This window comes from Monopterus albus, unplaced genomic scaffold (assembly GCF_001952655.1).
Source record: "Monopterus albus unplaced genomic scaffold, M_albus_1.0 scaffold13.1, whole genome shotgun sequence".
NCBI lineage: Eukaryota > Metazoa > Chordata > Actinopteri > Synbranchiformes > Synbranchidae > Monopterus > Monopterus albus.
The window spans coordinates 4,547,602-4,570,824 of NW_018127893.1; the positions used below are offsets into that span (position 1 = coordinate 4,547,602).

Consider the following 23,223-nt stretch of genomic DNA (forward strand, 5'->3'; position numbering starts at 1 on the left):
CTTAACCAAGAAATGTATTTTAGTATTCACAGTGAAGACCGGGTCACCGTTAAATTAATCTCTCCTCATACTGTAAGCTGAGCTTGTTAATTGCTTTTTGAAGGGACTGCAATGAATAATAGCAACATTCTTTATTCAGCAGGCCTAGTTAATTCAGAAAAAGTGTCATTAGTTTTAGGTCACAGATTTTCAGTGAGGCTGTGGATAGGCTCTGGAGTATGCGTGCTTTGATATCTGTTCATCTACAGATTTACACGTGAACATTTCACTTACACACTTGTTGTGTTCCTGACTGACTTTAAAGACAATGACTTTTACATTACACAGCTTAAAGCTTTTAGGCACCTACAGTATGTGGGGACCCAAACAGCACATTCATGTGAGACTAGAACACGTCATTACAAAACCACCTTTAGTCTACTGCTGTAACAACCTTCACTCATCTGGGAAGGGTTTCCACAAGGTTTTTACAACCTTCTGCAAGAACTGGTTCCAGAATCAAACCAATAGATTTTTCATGGGAGTCAGGCTCCTGTAAGGCAGTCAAGCTCTTCCACACAAACTCCACATTCATTGTCATATTGAAATGGGATACAGGCCCACCTCAAACTGTTGTCACAAAGTTTTAAGTGCACAGTTGTCTAAAATCTATACAGTTTGCTATAGCATTAACTTTCCTCCTAATTGGAACTGTACAACTGTAGATACTTGTCCATGATCTAAATCAAGCAAACCTGGCCACTGATGCAGCACAGGATTAAAGAGAAGTGTTTTATGTAGCCTGGCCTCAGTGGAATAAATGGGGTGGGCAAAATAAACACCTGTCCTGATAACATAATACAGCTCAACAGCACCACAAGCTACATCTTTCATATAGCTGACTCAGCACTGTACTCAAACCGATTCAACAAAACCTGAACTTTATGACCTTCATGAAGGGAGGGTTTATTGCAGGACTGTGTTAAGTCCTTTTCAAACATGGGATATTTGCAACATTGCTGGCTTCACTAGCGACAGCATTCTTTCATTCAGATGTAGGTCATTTTTATGTTACTGCCACTCATGGCTTCATCCAGACATACCCATGGCCATGATGGAGCGATCCATGGTACGCATGCGATATTTGTCAGAAATGTCTTACTACAATGTGGTGGACTAGCATCTTTATTTTTTCTCATGTTATTTCTGTCTAGGGCATTGTTCAGCTCCATCCTGTTTTTAGTGAGCTGAGCAAAAGGTGGATGAGAGACATGCACTGACACCTCGACTGTCACGACTATGGGCCCACTATATGTTTTTCAAATGTAATAGGCAAATTACATTTGAGACAAATACATGCTTAACTTTGTGACTCAAGTTCATACATGAGGAGGAAACAGGGGGTAGCCTATATGAAAAATAGGCCTAAACAAAAGTATACAACAGTATGTGTTCAGTGATGCGCATGTATCTCTGGGCATATACAGTGGCCTATAATGTGCTGTGCATTTCTATAAGAGTGGAGTTGGGTAAAAATAGAAGAAGAAGAAAATTAAAAGAGGAAAAGGAGGCTCAGAACGAGACAGAGCAACAAAAGAAATAAGACCAAGCAAGAAAAGAGAGAGTGGGAGACTTGCACCTCCTTCCTGAGCTACTTGACAACACCACAGCCTCCTCCGCTGCCTCTCTCACTCTCTTGCTGTCTTGCGTCCACATCTCTTCCATTTCTCCGTCTGGTCCGCGTCTATTTCTGCTTCTTGCTGAGTTCCCTTCGTTTCCTAGTCCTTGTTTTTGATTCTACATCTTAGACATGCTCCTCACGTGAAGTCTGCCAACTTAAAAACAAAGAAAGAAGCAAATACTCTGTCGGGGAATAGGAGAGAAAATCACGCACTTTTGAATCTTTCTCTGAGCGCATTGGCTTGAACGGTGCAGCACCATGGACCTGTCATTCATGGCTGCCCAGGTGAGTCATTTCTACCCAAATGTCTCCAATTTATTTTGGCTCGTTCGAACTTTATATTAGTACGTTTTGGCCGTCGATTCCAAGGGCGCGGCCGGTCAACAAGTCCACGTGTCGTCTGGACCTTTCAGATGTTCAGAATCTGTTTTCATTGCCTTATCGTAATATCTGTTCGTCTAATTTGAAAATCACACGTATTTACATACTGTTGTAGAGTTTTTAAAACTGCGTTTACAACAAGTCACTGCACTTCATAGCACTTGTCTTTTAGTTAATAGTTTTAGTGCAGTGATCCTCAAACTTTTTTAAGCTTTAGGTTTTTCGTTATTCACAAGGACTTGGACATCCTGTACTTGTGTAATTTTGTGTAATAAAAGGGAAACATTAAAAGACAAAAGCATCATTTAAACTTAAGTGTATTTTATACAGCTATTTATTTTATTTGGATGAATGACATCAGTTTAATTGGACCAAGATCTAATTGAACTGTGTGTTACTTACTGTAAATGTTGCCTTGCATAATAATACATTTTAACATGTTACTGTGCATGCAATTGATTTCAGCTGCACAGAGAACATTTGTCACTGTGTGTCCCTGACATGCACAAATGTGATGTGTTTTCATGAGGAGCTGATGTTGGTATTCTTTGTGTCCACTCCTCTTTCAGTGTCTGGCTCCTTGTGGTTTATCTGGTGCCATTTTCTGTGCACCTAGGGTTCATAGCATTACATTAATTTTGCTGCCAATGGCTGTTCTTCTGGGCCAGACTAATCCAAATCAATCTGGCAATATAATGTTTTCAAGGACACAAGATGCTCTTCCATTTTTACACTTTGGTTGTGTACAGCAGCAGTACATAGGAACCAGACAACAGGAGTAAAGGGGGTAGACCACTGACTCTGGTGGGAGGCCATTACTCATCCACAACTGGAAATGGTTGAATACCAGTGTTTTAAACTACTAAACTAGATCAGTGGGAACTTTGGTGCAAATGATGTATGTTTCTATGTGTTTACAAGATAATGCAACAACATAAACACTTCCAGTAAAGGGTTAAGGACAAGTGTTTTTGGATGCAGTTATGAATTGTTAATTATTATAATTACAAACCAGAAATTATTAGACTGAAATGAGCTTTTGGAGAAGAATTATTTAGTGCAAGGAGCCATAATCTGTCTTAAATGAAACTCTTTGCTTCCAGTTTCTACATGACCTCATTACCTTGTACTCATTCCCTCCTGCTCTTCCAGTTCACATTTTCCCAGCATCCATTTACTCTCTCTCTCCTCAAGAATACATCTATTCAAGAGAGGTAATGGCTAATTTAACTGAGGTAAAATCCATTCCAATGCTCTGAGTCACTCTGAAATGGCAGACTGTGAATGAAGCCAGGCAAAGTCTCCAGGAGTATTGAAGACTGTCTTCACAATAGATGATTTTTTGCACATCCATCTCGGTGTAGCTCTGCTGCCTGCAAATCATTGAACCTTTACCATCACGTTGTCACTAAAAGATGATGGATGCTGCCATAACTGTTCTCTCCTAAAGACAGGAAAAGTTTTTAAAGAACTCCCTGTTAGAGCGTCTGGTCACAAATCTTCTTCTTGTGGCAGAGGATGAAGAATGAGTGGCTGGGTGGAAGGTTGTACTAACTATTATTACGGCAGCATATTAGAAGAGAACACATTAAACTCAGAGTTTTAGAACTTAAGTTCCTGAAGAAACTAAGCATGGTACTCAGCAAAACCACATACCGCAAGACATGAACATGCATTGCGTGTGTACCACTCTACAGAATACCAGTTTAGACTGGTAACATAACTGGTCTTTGTTTCGCTGCATTTCTCATTGTTCCTTTTCTTGTTTTGTACAATATCTCAGAAACATACTGAATAGTGTTCTGCTGAACATGTTAAAAAGTATTATTATGCAAGGCAACATAGATGTGCACGTTTTTCTGTTTGGTGAATGAGCTGCATGGCAGCAATGCCTCACTCATTTGAAATGAAACTTCATTAGGCTGAAAGTGGTGGCATCTTCCAGCATCGCAAAATATAGATTAATAGGTGACAAATCACAGCAAAGCATTTGAATACTAAGCTGGGGGCTATGAGGTGATTTGTTCCTTATCTTTTCAAATACATATGTTACTTTACATTACTTCCCTCAGCTCTTTTAGACATGGATATTACAAATTCTTTGCAACTTTCACACTCAGTTATGAATTTCTTTTACCACACCGACAAGTGTGATGGTAAATCACATTGTGTACATCTTGGTACACAGGCTGTGATTGTTGATATCATTAAAATGGCAGATGTTAAGTGATAGAAAATGAGCCAATGTGTTCTTTGGTTACAAGGTGATGCTAAGGTCAGCTTTGATGTGTTGTAGACAAGCTCCAGAGCCATCCCGGGCATTCTGTCAATCTCCGACTGGCTTCAGCTGCCAGATCTGCTACACAGGACAGCAAAACCCTTAGGGCTCTGTCTAACCAGTACATGTGACCCACTGGCCTTGGCCTTTTACTCATTTTTGAATGGACTTGCATGCACAAACCTTAAAAAAAACAAAAAAAACAAAACATACTAAAAGAAACATCTGACCCCAGGTGCAGATGGAATGATAACACAGCATTCTATATTTATTTCCTTTCCATTACTTACATATCTGGATCTTTAACTCTTAAACCCAGTGCTACAGGGCTGTTCCCATATTCTCTCTTTAGATGCTTTGTCTTGTCATGACCGTCAGTATTTCTCAGCCACTTATTTACTGAAGCTATGGCTCTGAGTAATTCTACCTGACAGTGGTGTCCATCTCCTGCTGTGTTGGAGAGGACACACACGAGTGAAAAGATGAGAAGGGAGAGAGAGGTTGACACTGTCAACATAAACACAGCCATCTGTGTTTACCCGCTGCACCAGGACCCCCAGACAGAACCGGTGCCAAATGATAGGACTATGCAATAAGTGCCAGAAAGTCAATATAATCAGAGTGGATGATTTAAAGTCAGTTAATTGAATTGCACTACTGCAGCCAGCTCTGTACACTCCCATACAAGATAAAAGCAGCATTTATTTGTAATGTGCAGAATTATTTGCAAAAGCTGCTTTGACTGTGAGGTCAAAATGAAATGACCAGACCAGATTTACTGAAATATAAGTGGTATAAGATTTGGGGTAGATATATAGTGAAAAGAGTTGCATGTGTATCACCACTCTGTGATATCAAATGCAGGTTCGCAGAAGCGATCGTTTTCCAATTAAACTCACTTTTCAAAATAACAGTAGCCACAAGGCCTATAAAGACCCTCGTTGTTCTCACTTTCATAAAATAAATTCAATTACATAGTCATGTTATCTTACTGTGCATTATTCAAGCCCAGACTGTGTCTTTTTTAAAAAATACAGTACGTCTACTGATCTCTATAGTCGTGTCTTTTCATCTCGTGCAGTTTATTTCCCATATACTTTAGAGAATGTGCAACTGCCCCGGTTTTTAGTCTTGTCCCACTTTTATTATCCAGCAGGGTTTAAAGGGACTGAAGGGATGTCACTTCAACTTAATTAAGAGATTTGCTTAAAATAGATGACAAGCAGGTGACTGTTTATCAGGTCAATTTTCTAGCAGCTTGCCAAGACAAGCTATTTGTGGATTTGAGGATTTATAATGCGAGTCATTTATACTTTTGTTTACTTGAGCATTGTACCATATTATTTTAATATGCACATCAATCAAACTTAAACTGACAAAATGATGTTAAATCACACTGCCACCAATTAGTTATCAGGTGTCTCTGTGTGTACAATAGCAGCATGTGATTTCTCATAGCCAGCAGGAGCTTTCAGATTGATTTACAGACTGTGAAGCGACAGCATCCAACATTGAAAGTAGACCCAGTTAATGTGGAAAATGCATAGAAAGCCTTAGAGTGATGAAGAAATAACCCTGCTTGACACATCTGCATTAACGGATGCTTTTCACTGCTGGGTTGGAGGAGGGGTCAGGCTCCTCACAGCAGGGCCATTTCACAGTTTACGCTCACTTGATGGATGTGCCTATGTACAGAATATGGAATATACACGAGGCAGGAGCATTCAGGACAAACGCTATGCTCTATTTTGGTGGGAGTTTTGCTCTGGTTGAATGATTTTTATTTCATCCTCCCCATAATCAAACCAGAGACTCATTGTTTTCAAGCTGCTACTGATAATGGAGAGAGCCACTGTCGCTGCAGGTGGCTGTGTTAAATGAGCAGCCCCAGAATCCTGATGCTGTCAGTGGGAATGATTAATAGAAAATTGCAGGCTTCTCTTTTTGGCAGTGGTCACATTTCATACTGCGTTATTTTGTGCGGTTAAAGTTATTTTAAAAGCCCCACTAACTAACACGTCCACTGTATAGTATTTTCCCCTTTGTAAAAAAAATTAGTCCAGTATCCCACGATACCGTATGAGAGTGCAGCCAAACAGCCAAACGCATTAATCAAGATAGCATCACATTCCCCAAATGCTGGTTAGTTTGTCCTTATCCTAAAAGTCTTTTCTCCTCTCACATTAAAAATGAAACCTACTGTTTGAAAATGTGAGCAACAATAACATTTTCCCTTATTATGCCTATTGTACTACAGAAACTGTACTGTTTGGTTCTGTCTTCTGCATGGACCATTAACTGATGAGAACCTTTCCCTGAGAGATGCAGCTTTACCCTCAGTCTTTTAGCACTGTAGCCATTAAGTGCATATTGACAGGGTTTGTAATATAGCACAGATAGTAACGTTAGATAAAAAGCTGAATGGAGAACATTTTCAACCAACTCACAAAAGCTAATGTTAGCTTAATTGGCTACCTGAAGAAATGTGGTAATCAGTTGTCATTTCAGCAGAACAATTGACAGCCTCGAACTAGACATGAGAAACCAGCATTTGCCTTTCAAAAAAAAAACCAATGAATTTTCAGTGGTAAATCTTCTACATGTGGCAGTGGATAATTTCAGAGGTGTAGCAGCAGAAATGGGGACATAGCTTAGAGAAGTGTCAATAATGAAATTGTCAGTAACAGTAGATGAAACCCAGAGACTGATGAAAATAATGTGACTCATCTTCAGGTCTTCCTGTTATCTTACCCAACAACATGTTTTCACTGTAGATACAGGCATGCCTGTTCCACACCTTAAATGAGTTATTGTATGTTCAAAAAAGTGGAGAATTGACTGTGAATGGCAAGTATGGAGTATTAACATATTTCCCTAGCAGACCTAACCCCAATCAGATTCTGGGGTTGGCTGGTGCTACCCCTGGCCACCCCCACGCTCCACCCATGACTGCCTGATCCTTTCTATATATACTAGCTATGCCTGTGCAGGTATGAATTATGCATTCCTACACAAATAATCCATTTTCCTCCCATTCTGAGTTGAGTCCCATGTATTGATACATTTCAGAATACAGTTGAGCTATGGTCTGGGGTAAACTTTTGATTAATACTGGCTCAGGCTGCGTATCATGAAAAGAGTTCTTTGCCGACATTTCTGCCATTAAAGTACATAAAATGCTAATTTGAATTCTGCTCATGAGCAGTTATTTTGATGAAAGGCAAACATGAATGGAAATTAAGAAGAGGTTAAACAGCAGGTTTGCGATGGCGATGGCTAGTGAAACAGCGGAATGGCAGCAGTTGATTACACGCTATCAATGAGAAAGCAGAGAAGAATTATGATTGTAGTTAAACATCACAACAGCTGTTGTAATTTATTGGGATCATTATGCATTTTTAGAATCATTAGTATGGTAACAAAGTAATACAAATATATTTTAATATGAAGTTTGTCTCTAGCATAGCTCTTCCATTTTACCGAAATTGTTTTCACTCCTTGTTCAATTTCAGAAACAGTTAATCAGAATCTGCTTTATTGGCCAGGTGTGTCAGACACACGAGGAATTTGACTCTGGTACATCGGCTCTCAATGTGCATGTACATATCTCCATGCAAGGGGCAAGTAAACAGTAAACCAGCATTAGGGTTTGTAAGATAACAATAATAATAAGCAGTATTAACAAGCAATAACCAGGGCAAACGATGCAAAATAAGCAGTATAAACAGACAGTAAACAATGCAGACAGAGGAATGCTCATTGAGATGAGATAAATAGGAATAAAAATAGAGTACTTAAAACTAGAGACCTGTACGAGGTATATTTACAGGTGTTGCACTGAGGGTTATTGTCCAGTCATATTGTTGTGGGTCAAGTGTTCATCAGAGTGACGGCCTGGGGGAAGAAACTGTCCCTGTGCCTGGTTGTCTTGGTGCACAGTGACCTGTAACGCCGTCCAGAGGGGAGGAGTTCAAACAGATTGTGACCTGTCAGATGTACAGGTCCTCCATGGAGGGCAGGTTGCACCAGTGACCTTTTCTGTTGAGGCCATTACTTGCTGAAAGCGAGTTTTTTTTTTTTTTTTTTTTTTGGGCTGGATAACCAAATCGCAGATTTTTTTCTTTTGGGCTTTAAAACCCTTTTCTTTCGATTTGATCAGTTTCACCTTACAATTGAGCCTGACCGTAGGTTTGTTCAAAGAACGCTGCCCTGAAGCAAATGACATGGTGGCACAGGCAGGTTTTTCTCTCTTTCCTTCACTCATCTTGTGTTCAATCTGCAAAAGGAGCTTAGGTTATATGACACACACTGTCAAAATACCTCCTTTGAGTCCAAGGCAGCATTTAATATTTCAGTGACAGTCTCAGTACGTAGCCACAACTCAAAAACAATCTGATGACTGTACCTGTACATTATCTTACCTTACCCTGGATTATATGACACCCTTCCTACTAGAAAATTACTGTATTTCAGTCTCATAAGTAATTTGCATAATGTGCATCATTTGATAATTCAGCCTATAAATGGACTTTCCATACTGATGTACTTCTCAAAGGGTAAATTACATCCCTTTGCTAAATCGCAATGTGTTGCCTGCAAGTAGCTGCTTGATAGGAAGCCTCGGTTAATACTCTACATTTATAATGATGTTTTATAGGAATTAATTCACAGTGAACATTTAATATTTTACTTGCAAATCCTGCGATGTGCTTGAGCTAAATCTTAGAATGTTGCATTCATCCGTTTCAGTCACAGTATTGCGTAAGGACCTGTGGTTTCTCTGTTGTGTTTCACCAGTCTGCCCGTGAGGCATTTACAAGGAGCAGCTCACAACACATTACTTTATGAGTTTTTCATCACAGGTTTGGGCATTTTGTTCCAGTACAAATGAGTATTGAGCTGCAGTAGTACAACAACCATCTGGCATGCAGTATGAACATCACATTTTGTTTTGGGTGTATAGCTGGCCCCTAAGGGTTAATGCTGTGCAGGATTAATATTTACTCACCCATGTGTAAAAATAATTATTTAAACACACTTGTTTATTGCTGTAATTACTAATCAAAGACTGTGAACATGCTGTAAGTCACCTGAGAGTCTTGTTTGCTTTAATGTGATACTCCCAGCTTGCACACAAACACAGCTCCGTATCCTAACGTCCGCCTCATTGCTCCCCGTGCTATACTGTGTATCCGTCTCAGTGTGTGAATGATAGTCTATTTATAGGAGTGATGGATGACAGAAGGTCCAAAAAATATATAGCACAGTGTTTGTGTGCACTATAAATGATTTGGCTGTGGTATACATTTGTTTTGTCACATTTTCCCTAAACTAACAAACATGTAATGCCTCATTCATACTGTAAGAATCATGTCAATTCAAGGCTGATGACATGCAGAGTGGGGGACTACTCAGGAACTGTTACTATATCTGAAAACATTATACTCCTCTCACAGGGGAAGTGCATACAGTAAGCTTTCATAACACCAACCTACAATGGTTCATACTGTACTACAGCTGCTGCTGTGTACCAGTTCAGGCAGTGATGTACTAATTAAATGTTATAGCAGTTGTGTTATTAGGCTTTTAGCAAAATAAATTATAGTAACATTAGAGTCCATCATGGCTTCAACAAAATACAATATACAGTATATTAAAATTGGGTAAAGAACAGTGAGATGATATTTAGGCTGAATGTACTTTATTATAGAGACTGATTATAAATGTGAGTGACCACTGCTGTGTCTCCGTTCAATGCTACAGAGCATATACTGTACATAGTATATTATATACCAAGAAAAAAAAATTATGTAGTTGCCTTTAAATTTGTATCTTTTTTTTTACTGATAGATTACAAATGAACCAAGAAAAATAAATATGACTTCATGTAGACTGGTAACTCACTAATTAACAGTGTTGGCAAGTGTCATCCTACATTATCAGGCCTCATGAATCCACATTAGAAATTCAAATTTCATGGACTGACAGCACATCACGCAGTGCTTTACTGAACTTTAATTGCTTATTTTTATTTTGATGGTGGAACATAGAGTTACAAAAGGAATAATTGATATGTGAATCCATGCTGAAATCAGGTATCACATAATCCTTTGGCTAATCTGTCAATATTCACATGGAACTACCTGGACCCAGCAGGTGAATCAATTTTTCTGCTTGGTCCTAAGCCCAAATGAACCAAATCAAATGTGCAAATGTACCAGAGTTAATCTGAGCTCTACCAAACAGTCTTATAGTGTACACACTGTTTGTTGCATTTAGCACAGAAATCAATGTGTACAGGAGATATAAAAAAAAACTGAAAAGATATATTACAGCTTGTGCACTGACATCGATCAAACAATACATTTACAAAAGACAAGTTTTATGGTGTGACAAGTGTTTCCCAAACTCTTGCTTGAGTAGTTGCACCACTGCTACCTGCTCCATTTTTTTGTGTGCATTGCATTCTAAGACAATCAACTAAGTACATCCAGTTCCATCTCATTTCTGTTGCGAATACATACCCAAAACCTGCTTAGAATTAATATATAAGTGGGATATGGCTTTTGCACAACTTCATAGCTTTAACAGGAGATAGTCAATGAGATTGACAGCAGCAGATGGACTGTTACACAAGAGAAAAGCAATACAAGAGAATAAATATATTGTAAGGGCACTTTTATATGTAAAAGTGGAGTTAGAAAACAATACAGGGATGAAGACTTAGGAACTGGATTGTGTTATTCCTAATATATATTTAGCAGAAGGTGTGATGATTCAGAGTTTGCAGCATTGAGGAGAAAAGCAAGCATGTTGTGTCCTAGTACAATATGCGTACCTGCGGTCTTGTGTCTGTACTTCCGTGTGTGCTGCATGTATACACTATGTGCAAGAGAGGAAAAGTCCTTCCATTTGACTGTTGTTTATCTCTGACTTTTGGTGCCTATCACTCACAACAACGAGTTGTTTTTGTGCCTAAACAAATAAAACAAAACAATAATCATAATGACGAAGGTCTGGTATGCCTGCTACCGTAGGGGCATTTTTCCAGGAGATGCTGAGTTGCTGAGGTTAAAAACATCCACCAAATGCTATTGGTGTAAATATAGCATGGCACTGTATGTAAGAAATACACATCACTTAACTGTGGAATACAGGAATGAGTGAAACAGGACATTAAGGAGAGTGCAGCAAAAGATGTAGCAGATACTATCACACAGTGATTTACATGCATGCCATACACTGGAAGGGTGCAAGAGTCAAGCGTAAGATCACTATGTGGTCCCCATAACCCCTGAGAAAAGTTTTAAAAAAAGATCTAGAGAGCAAATACAGTGAGTAGATATGACTCTGACTCAGAAAGCGGAGCGGGACATGATATACAGTACGCCTTGAGAAGATGACTTTTCAGCGTACATTCTGTATGATAAGAGGTGACTCTGCTGTTCTGAAGTCGTTGCAGCCTTAGGGAGCAAGGAGGGAAAAGATTTGAGACCAGCAATGACAAGGCCAGATCAGAGAGTGCTAAAAGGGATGGTAGACAGTAGAATGGCCCAGAGGACTGGCTGGAGTTGGAGAGTGCAGATCTCTCCACATCTTTATAAGGTTTTCAAATGAGATAAGTGACATGAGGTGAATTGGAGGTTGAACTCAATGTGCCTCGCAATGTTCTTGCTGCCATTTTAATACTGTTTCCTTTGCAGTGCAATTCACTTTACCGGTGCACAAGTCACTTTAATTTTAGTTCTCTGCCAATATTTTGTTCACACTAATGGGACCAGATATACCCTGAAACTTTCAAACAGCAGCTGATCTTCTTTGTTGATACCAAACCAAATACAGGAACATAAACAGATGCTGATAATATGCAGCCCAGGAACCTGACAATGCTATAAAACACAGTAGAGTATATTCACCCGCTGCTTTAACTGTGACATTGAACTCATCCCCTCAGACAGGAAGCACCTCTGTACTGAAACTTCCTTTTGATGCTGTTAAAATTTTTTTCTATACACATGAAACATTTTAATTGCATGTATATTTTTAAAAATTCTCTTTAAAAAACCACAAATGTCGGCCAATGTCAACAGTGATCCAGAATTTCAATTATAAAAATGTGGCCGTCTGACAGCAAAAACAATAGATTAGTTGAGAGCTTTTCATCTCCAAGCAAGATGACCATGGGAACAATAGGCTTAACTTGTCATGATCATTATCTCTAATGATTTAGAAACAGCAATGGTCTAAAGAATGTAAACGTGAGACCAGGACAGAGGAGCACCATGAATCACCGAGCTCAAGTGGCCCTGAGGAAAAGCTGCATCTCTTAGACAGTGGCAAGGACGTTTCATTAGATTGCACTCTTTGCACTTCAGAGATCAAAGTGATTCAGGGTGCTGCTGTATTAAGGAGTGGGTGCAAAGAAGGGCCATCGCTGCTGCATCTCACCCTGAACCAAGTCTTACACAGACTTTAATTCACTTTAGGGCTTCCATCTCCGAGCTTGAACTTTTTTCATTGAATATGCAATAACAGATACACATATAAGGTGGTGTGTCATTGTGCTAATTCTGTAAAAGGGTGAAAACACAAGGGAAATGAGTTAAGATAACCAGAAACATCTCAAGTTATTTGAATTGTTCTGTTATTCATTTTTGTGACTTTGAGTATCTGTTTGTGTTGGTCCAGCTTGCAAAATCTAAAACATTTTGTCACAGCACTGTTCAAGAGAGAGAGTGAAAAAAAGACTTGGTTGCAACTTAAAATACATGGGCTTTACTTAATTGAGAGACAAAAGAAATAAATACAGCAAACAAGCCAAATATAACAAAACAAAAGGTGGACAGCAGGAGAGACAAACAGAAACAGACTTTCTGCCACATGCTCATATAGTATAGTGGGTAGTCAGCACAGGTGGACTGAATGTTTCTGATGAACACTAGCTCCACCCTCAGTTAGTTGTTCCAGTTCAGCTGTCAATTACCTAATCAATTTAATATATGTTTTTGTCAAAATGGCATCACTAAGCAAAAAAAAAAAATAGTTGATGAATGACATGGGTGTTTAATATAAGATGTTTATGTTTAAGTTACAATATTTAGCAGATACTTTTGTTCAAAGCAACATACAGAAAACATTAGAATAACATCAGTTTACATAAGAATGATTGTTTATAGAGGGATGTTTAAAGTGTACCATAAAACATGCTGCACATAATTTAATTTGTACATATTTAACATATCTGCTGCTAGGAATAAATAACCTTGACTTTTTTGAAAAAGCAATTGTTGTTGGGGGGTATCAAGCACATGATTGACCAATTAATTAGGTCAAATATGGTAAAATGAAACTTTTTAAAGCATTTTTTTGTTGGACACTTGAGATTTCAAATAAAATTCAAGACCCAGGGCAAAAATGAGCTGAACAAGACAAGTTTGGACTTTTGTTGCAGCTTAGTGAAATAAAAATGTGTTTAAGCCTTTTGGGAAATATTCGGCACTATAATCATAAAAAAAACAAAAACTGAGCTTCTTAAATCCCTTTTTTGGAGCAAAGAGAGGTGCAGCCAGTAGATCAAATGAAAAGTCTTAACTTTCTGGCTCCATTTATTCCTCACCCTGTCTGTGTTGTATTTTAGATGCTGCTGTCAGTTGTCGTATTTAATTTTAGGATTTTTTTTCCCTTTGTTCCTGCGTGAACCGAGTCTTTGCAGCTTAGGAATTCACAAACCAAAGTACTACAGGCTCAGACATACAGTACACTGACATATGTTAGGAGTCAGACACTGGGACAAAAGAACATTTAAAGCTGCACCACTGAAAAAATGTATCACTGTAACATTAAAGAAGTACAATAAACTTTCTACTGTGCTGACAGATTGGCCATGAGGTTAAGTTAGGCTCACCTGGGATACACTTGTTTTATTGAGATTTATTAAAAGATGCTGCTGGGCTGCTGAGAGAGAGAATCAATAAAAGCACAGCTGTAAATCTGGCTAGCAAGAATCAGGGCTCAAACTAGCGGGCTTGACCACATTAGTACGGGTGAACAAGCCTCTTTAAAACCTCTGTAATACTGTCTTCTGATTTATGGCATGACCAGGTCAATATGCTACAGTATAGCACAGGCCAAACCTATTGTTTTCACTAAGTGGCAGCTATTGTATAGAAGGATTGGCTACATTTTTGTGTTAGTCGCTACACATCAGAGATTATTTTCAACACTCTAATACCATTTTATATTTTTATTTTTTGAAATGCATGTATAGTAGCCCCTTGTAAAAACAAAAATGTAAATCTTTATTCATCTAAAAAAATTTGAAGTGATGTAGTTTTGGTTTACAACTGGAAGGTCTGACTTTTTTGATTAGGGGTGTGTCTGCTGACTTCCTGTTGACAGTACACACATACAACAGTGCTCCACTTTGGTAAAATCATACATTAGGCTCATACTGCTGTCTACAGCAATCACTGCTGTCCAGTTCTCTGCTCTCTTCGACAATATGTTTTGCTTTCTCTGCTATCCAACATTTATTTGGGTTGTGGTTGTTTGTTCCGAAGCTGTTTTACTGTGGCAACATCCCACAGGAGGCAATTATGGTGGGCTTTATTTCACAATTACTGTGATCATCTGTGTAGGATGGCACAGCTCTAAGAACAGCTTGGATAAATAAATCAAAGCTGTGAGAGCAGATTGTATAGTTAAGGGATCTTCACCATATCAGCTGCAATAGATTGGGGTTTTGTTTTGTGGGTTGTTGAACAGGTGTAGGCACCACTCACCACCAACAAGGTGTGAAATACAGTATACGAGGAGATTCCTCTCATTAATGGAAGGAAGTTATTTTCTACCTCTTCCTGTTTGCCATCATCTCTGTCATGTCACTCATTATTTAAGATGTCAAATCCAAACTTCAGAAATGTAGTATAATCCAAGAGTTGAAACTGGAAACATTAAAGGATAAGGCCCGCCATTTTCTATATTAATAGCATTTTCTAACATTCCCCATACAGAGACTAAAACTAATTTACTATAATACATGGAGAAAATGCAAGATCGTTCTTAGAGGTTCATTTTTATCAAGTACATTAGCAGCCTATTCTAATTTGAAAGACAAGACTAAGTGTTTAGTACGTGTAATAATTTCCATGTTCAACACCACAGTTTAGAATATTAGCATGTTAGCATTTGCTAAGTAGCAGTAAACACAAAGTACAACTGAGGTTAAATGTCATTAGTTTTGCCAACAACCAAAGGACATTGAAACTGAAAGTCAGGGGATCTCCAAAACTATCACACTTCATCCTGAGGGGAACTGAAATGTCCTAATTCGAAGGCCCCTCCCTCAGATGCCAAAAAAGAAATTCTCTAATCTTTTTGTCTTTTTATTTTTGTTAGTTCTTTCTGGAAGCTTTATGTACAAACCCAATTCCAATGAAGTTGGGATACTGTGTAAATCATAAATAAAAACAGAGTACAATGACCTGCAAATCCTTTTTGACCCATATTTAATTGAACACACCACAAAGACAAGCTATTTAATGTTCAAACTGATAAACTTTGTTTTTTGCAAATATTCACTCATTTTGAATTTGCTGCCTGCAACATGTTCCAAAAGTGCTGAGGCAACAAAAGACTGGGAAAGTTGAGGAATGCTCAAAAAACACCTGTTTGGAACATTCCACAGGTGAACAAGTTTATTGGAAACAGGTGAGTGTCATGATTAGGTATAAAAGGAGCATCCCAAAAGGCTCAGTCTTTCACAAGCTAGGCTGGGGCGTGGTTCACCACTTTGTGAACAACTGTGTGAGGCAATAGTACAACAGTTTAGGAACAATGTTTCTCAATGTACAGTTGCAAAGAATTTAGGTATTTCATCATCTACAGTCCATAATGTCATCAAAAGATTCAGAGAATCTGGAGAAATTTGTGCATGTAAGCGGCAAGGCTGTAAACCAACACTAATTGCCCGTGACTTTCGATCCATCAGACGGCACTACGTTAAAAACAGACATCATTCTGTAAAGGACATTACCACGTGGGCTCAGGAACACTTTGGAAAACCATTGTCAGTTAACACAATTCGTTGCGACATCTACAAGTGAAAGTTAAAATGCAAAGCAAAAGCCATACATCAGCAGCAACCAGAAAAGCCACTGGCTTCTCTGGGCCCGAGCTCATCTGAGATGGACTGATGTAAAGTGGCAAAGTGTGCTGTGGTCGGACGAGTCCACATTTCAAATTGTTTTTGGAAATCATGGATGTCGTGTCCTCCGGGCTAAAGAGGCAAAGGACCATCCAGATTGTTATCAGCGCAAAGTTCAAAAGCCAGTGTCTGTGATGGTATTGTGGTGTGTTAGTGCCCATGGGTAACCTACACATCTGTGAAGGCACCATTAACACTAAAAAGTACATACAGGTTTTGGAGCAAAATATGCTGCCATCCAAGTGACATCTTTTTCAGGGACAACCCTGCTTATTTCAGCAAGACAATGCCAAGCCACATTCTGCATGTGCTACAGTGTGGCTTTGTAGTACAAGAGTGTGGGTCCTATAGACGGGCCTGCCTGCAGTCCAGACCCGTCTCCCATTGAAAATGTGTGGTGCATTATGAAGCGCAAAATACAACAATGCAGACTGTGGAGCAACTGAAGTCGTACATCAAGCAAGAATGGGAAAGAATTCCACCTACAAAGCTTCAACAAATAGTCCTCAGTGTTGTTAAAAGGAAAGGTGATGTAACACAGTGGTAAAAAATACCCCTATCCCAGCTGTTTTGGGACGTGTTGCAGGCATCAAATTCAGTGAATGTTTGCAAAAAACAAAGTTTATCAGTTTGAACATTAAATATCTTGTCTTTGTGGTGTGTTCAATTAAATATGGGTCAAAAAGGATTTGCAAGTCATTGTATTCTGTTTTTATTTACGTTTTTACACAATATCCCAACTTCATTGGAAATGGGGTTTGTAAACTGAGCAGCTCTTTCAAGGACATTCCTCAAGTGCTGCATGTATACTTGAAACTGAAAAGTTCTTTCCAGGAAACATTATTAATCAAATCATCTCTATGCTGACAGAAAAAAAAAGAGATGAATAAATACTGAATCTTTTATTTTTTGTGGGCCAAAAATTTAATATGGTCTAAAAACATTGGACTAAGTAAAAAACCCACCAATCATAAGATTTCAGCTGTAGAATATAACCCTCTTAGGTTTCTATGATATCAGCGTCCTCAACTGTGGCTACAGCCCTGGTATCCAATGACTGGAAACGCAAAACCTGATGTGAAATGTGTCCTGTTCTTTACACAACTTGTCTACAAGTAATAAATGAAAATGTATTTTAACTATTCTCCATTTACCTCACCCTTCCCTGATAGATCCCAGTTATGACAGGAGCCTTCATGGACTCCTCGCCCAATGACGACTACAGCGGAGACCACTCGCTGTTCAACTCCTCAGCCAGCGTCCATGCTGCCGCCTCAGCTGCATCAGTACACGGCCAACAGGATGACTCACAGTCCATGTCCAGTGATGCCATCTGGCTTTGGATTGCCATCATTGCCACCATTGGAAACATTGTGGTTGTGGGTGTTGTCTATGCCTGCACTTTCTGATGAACATATGCTTACATAGACAAACACATTCTGCTTTTTCTGGATTTCTGGACCTTTGAGCGAGGCCACACTTTGTAGACAGACACATACTCTCTACCACCTTTTATTCTCTCTCCTTTAGCTTTGGATCAGTTTGGGCTCTTGAGAGTGTGGAGATGTGACACTAGACAATGACTTATAGACCGAAACCTTTATTCATCAGTGGGAAAGACTGGGACTTGGCTGCATTTGTCAGTACCAACTGATTTTTGATGCTACAACTTAAGGTTTGAGGTGAAGCTTTTGGGTACAACAGCTCTTTAGTTAAAAACTGAGAAAATAGACCTGCACTCTCAACCAAGAATCAAAGAAACATTTTTTTTTTAGCTTAAATTTGTTTTTGTATTTCTCCTCAACACATTCACTTGTAATGCAGAGAGGAGAATGGAGATTAGGTGGGTTTTAAGATTTAGGTTGATCCAGGCCTTAAACATCCACCAGATAACTACTAACCAATTTGGGTCAGTGAAGTTTATGTGGCCGAACAAAGATGGTGAATGTTAAAACATTTAGAAAGTACTAAGATTATTTTCATGCTAGGCAGCGTGAAAGGCCAATCTGTGTGTGGATGAACAATATGGACACTGATCATCGGTGCACTGTGTATAGTGTTTCTACACAGTATTACTGACAAGAGAACAGTACACAGACTGTCATTCAACTCCCTTTGGTCCAGTACATGCTGTTTTCTGAAATGTTAACTCAAATAATGATGACTAAAACAAAGACAGTTCCTCTCACTTACAGTAATATCCAGCAGAGATTATGGGAAAATCTAATTGTGTTTTCATGTTGTGTTCCGCTATAGAAATGACAGATGTTAACAAAACCAAATTAGAAGCACAAATTAAATCAAACACATGCAGCTTTCTCTACTTATTGACCTAATGATTTTTTTCAGTAGCTTTTATTTTCTCAGTAAGCACAGTCTGAAAATAATTTTCTATCACTTAGGCTTAATACTGTCAGAAACAGAAGGTGAACATTCCTGATATTACAATACAAGTAAATTAGTGCAGATGTTTCTGTGTGTTGTTTCTGGAAGTAATGTAACCTTGACCAGATCTTTAGTGAAGAAATCTATTCTAATGTGAGTAGGAAAGTGATGCCTCATTTTGAAATTAAAGTTTGTCCTTTATAAATTCACTGTTCAATAAATTACTTTTCTGTTACTGTGCATCTATCAGAGAAAGCAGTCTCCATGGCAACTAATTAACTAACTAATAACTTAACTTTGAGACACATACGTTAACCTGCAGCCATAGATGCAATCAATTGTTTTCAAAGAAAGCAGAAAATGCAAAGCACTGCATTTAGTTTAAGGCTATTTTAATTTTTCCAAATGTGATGTCAAAGTCAATAAGTTGTTTTATATGTTAACTAGTTGTTCTTTACCCGATAGACTGACTAATGTCTATGTTTAGACAGAAGCTTAATGAGAAATCCAAAGAGAGAACTTTTTTTTTAGTTAACTTATTTATTTGCTCTTTCCCCTGAGAGGGTAATATTAATATGCTTTAGGTTAAAGGACAAACAAGCCTGACTTGTAAACACCATAACTGATTATATGTTTATACACACACACACAACAAACCAATACTAGCTTACAGTTTCAAATGTACTAAATAAGAAGAGCTACACACACCAGCTTAATTTCTGTTAGTGTACTTGTACAATGTTAAAACAAGAGTTTTAAACCTGTTATTTTTATTAAGTAGTTGATGTAGAAATATTCAGGCATGTTGTACACCACATCCACAATGCTCCTTTTGTAAAGACACCTACTATTAAAATGTCTGTATTAATGCCTATTGGTTTTTTCTGTTGATAAAAGAGGGATTTGTGTCCACTGAACCAGTTCATCAGCACTGAAAGCGTCAAGTGAAGAATATTGCACTTGAAACACTTGTGGCTAAATGCAGACTTTTGCCTTTGAACACTGCTTGATGATGTGAGAAGGCGTTTCAGCTCCATCTTTTCTCCACATGAATCACCTGGCATTACCTTTGGTGAAGCCAGTCCACTGGCAGACATTACCAGTCACTGTAGAAAAAAGCCATACACTTTATTGTTTAGATGGTCTTGTCTAAACAAATGTCATAAAGAATTTAGTGGCATTAAAAGGAAAATGCATTAACACATTATTATCACGTTAACGCTGACAGCCCTGGTTAGCATGCAAATGCTTGGTAATTAGCAATAAACACATCACAGTTGAGGCTGATGGAATGTCACTAGCTTTGCAGATATTATATCATAACCCAAAGAAATGAACGTGATTATGGCACTAGATGAAAGGTTTAGGGATTGGGATCACCACAGTTGTTACAATTCCTCCTAAAGGGAATATGAATGTTTGTACAAAATGTTGCTCAACTCAATCTAGAAAATGCACCAATAGTGAAAACTTGCCAGAGTCATTAGGATTCATTCTCTGGGCAGCTGAACCAAATGTCATGGCAGAATCTAGTTGACAAAGACATTAATAAACATAAAAATGTTCATTATGGTGAGAGAAAAAAAAATCAAGGGATCACCAAAGTCAGCAGTTCCTAATTCTCTAGAAACTATGAATGTTTGTACAAAAAGCCACCATATATTTTATTCTGCACCAAAGTGGTGGATTGACATTGCTGTGTCTAGGACCATGCTGCTAGTATGGCTGAGGTTCTCACAATAGTATGAATAAATAAATAATCATAACAATCCAGAATGTGTTACTCTCAGACATTTATGGTTGCACAGCCAATCCCTGTCAGGGAGAGGTGATGTCAAATGCATTTAGAAATCCATCTTTATGCCCCCTTACAGGTTAAATCAGCCCCTTCCCCACTAGATAGACAGCTTGGTTTGATAATATCTATTCATCTCACTTCAAATTTGCCATGGACCTTTCTGGTACCCCCTCAGCAGAGGAGATAGAGCTGAAAATGGAGTCAGCTGCAGATGATCTTCAAACAACCTTCACATTGTTTATGCCATTTGTTGTGCCTTTCCTCTGTATTCAATCTAGCGACATAGTAGTGAAAGAAAATCACAAGGGCTTCTCTACAACTGGTGAATAGTAGAGGCAGTGAGCCTCAAAAAATTCCTGGGCAAGAGGAAGATGAAATGGATAGCCACTGGCCTCTCCTGGGCTAATCTATGGTAATGCATGGTAATTATTCGACTTTGTGGCTAAAACTTCATTTTTAATCTGTACAAGATTATACAAACCCAGTACAAGGTTGAAGGTTCGAATCATGGTGCCTGCAGTCCACATGTTGAAGTGTCCTAGGGCAAGACACTGAACCCCCAAGTCGCCCCCAATAGTTAGAGCCATCGGTGTGAGTTGGCGCCGCAAATGGCTGCCTCGGTTTTGTACTGGAAACAAATTCCTTGTGTGTAACATACTTGGCCAAATAAAGGTGATTATCCTTAAAAAAAAGATGAGGCTGGCTTTGTCTGTGAATTATAGATGGCATTGTTAATTTAAAGGCATGCCAAGATTAATCAGTCTGAAAGCAGGAGGAAAGGGAAGGAAATGAGAGAATAGGAGAGGTGAAAGTGTAAAACAGGATAATGTAAGGAAAGGTTGACCTTTTCCTCCTCTGAGTCTCACAGGATGGAGCTTCAGCTCAACTCCTGTCCAGCTGAGAGTGACAGCTCAGTGCTGAGGTGCTGGGTATGGTAATGCATGTCAAGCTGCTTAGACACATCTTGTCAAGCTGTCACTGCATAGATACATTGGAACAAACAGTACAGTATATGTGCCTATAAGTATCCCATACTTTATCATCTACAGTTGCAAGAAAAAGTAAAGGTACAGTTTGCAATTTACTGATTGTATGCATAAATTGGTCATGAAATGTGATTTGATCTTCACCAAAGTCACATATATCTAGGCTGATAAAACACAAACAGCCATGGCCTTTCATGTCTTTACTGAACATGACCATTAAACATACAAAGTGAACAGGAACAAGCACTCCTGGTTCTTTTGTGAAAATGACCACAAGTAGGAAACGACATGTTTACTTAACTCTGAATCTATAAATGACTCTTGACAGTGGAAGGATAAGTGCTTTTGATGGTAAATGCTTGAGCACAGACAAGATGCTGTTTTATTCTCTGGTCTGATGGCTATGTGGGTAACTGACAGCTGTTATTACACTAACAGAGATTTTACAGACATTGCACCAGCTGGCATTGTGTGATTGCTTCTTGATCACATATAAGGGGGAAGAAATGTTCTTGTGGGTTGCTACTATGGCAACAGCAGGTTGTAATAGAATTAGAAGGCACCTTTGGCTCATGGCAGCCATTTCTGGACCTCGATTTGGTTTCTTTGTTTTATGGGTTGTTGTTTTTTTTTGTTTTTTTTACATGTTTCTTTCTCACACACAAACACAGACTCTGCCTCTGGTACTGCTCATTACAGATGACTGTCAACTCAAAGCAAATGCTGTGAGATGAGGAATGCACAGAGCAGCACCTATAGAACCAATCAGAACAGTTAAGAAAGATGATAGCCCTGGAAGAAGAATACTTTGTGACAGGATAACATTAACAATACTGCAACAATTGACACAGGGTAATAGAATAATATACTGCATATTTAATAAGATTCAGTTTAGTGATTCAAGTCATACTGTAGCTAAAAGCTTTCTCACTGATTAGTCTAGCTGTCATTTCTTAGGACACAAGATGCAGGTAAAATGTAAAAGAGGTCATTTGTAATCCATTGCTTCATTATGCTCTCTTTTCTATTTCATATTGCATAGAATGGTAAATAGTGCACCAAGTATGACAGGGGACAAAGTCTTTAATGCACCACCACCCCCTGATGCTATAGATACCTCATGCTTCATTGCTCCATGACGGGAGCTCAGACTCACCCATCATCCGTGAGGCTGGAGCCATATTTTTTGGTTCATTTACTATCACTGCTGAGTGGATGACTGGGACTCTCTCTCACTCCTCCATGAGCTTATTAATGTTATCCTTTTTTTTTAAAATATGCTTTGAGGCAGTGGATAATGTCAGCATACTAACTGAAAGGAATTTGTTGACTCATCATAAAAAGGTACAATCTTCACATAGAATCAGTTGAGTTTGTCTTGTACTTAGTGGCTAGATAAATCCCTGGCATCCACATCCTAACTGTAGCTTATCCTAGTTACCTTTAATGAGGTGTCTGAACTCCATAAAGCGCCATATATAGGCAATAATTCTGACTACATAAGTAATTACACAACTTTGGAGAAAGATG

The 23,223-nt window shown here is 38.6% G+C and overlaps 1 protein-coding gene across 1 annotated transcript; it reads left to right on the top strand.

Moving 5' to 3' along the window:
- Nucleotides 1-1,640: 1,640 nt before the first annotated feature.
- LOC109955005 (uncharacterized protein C14orf132-like) lies at nucleotides 1,641-21,241 on the top strand. The gene is made up of 2 exons (XM_020590752.1): nucleotides 1,641-1,945; nucleotides 17,697-21,241. Exons 1-2 carry the CDS (start codon nucleotides 1,919-1,921, stop codon nucleotides 17,931-17,933), a joined length of 264 nt encoding a protein of 87 aa, XP_020446408.1. The 5' UTR covers nucleotides 1,641-1,918; the 3' UTR covers nucleotides 17,934-21,241.
- Nucleotides 21,242-23,223: the final 1,982 nt, after the last annotated feature.

What these genes read in the sequence shown, in the direction of transcription:
- LOC109955005 (XM_020590752.1), top strand. Translation starts at nt 1,919, where the DNA reads ATGGACCTGTCATTCATGGCTGCCCAG. An exon ending in TGTCATTCATGGCTGCCCAG is followed by an intron (nt 1,946 to 17,696) that starts GTGAGTCATTTC and finishes CTTCCCTGATAG; the next exon opens with ATCCCAGTTATGACAGGAGC.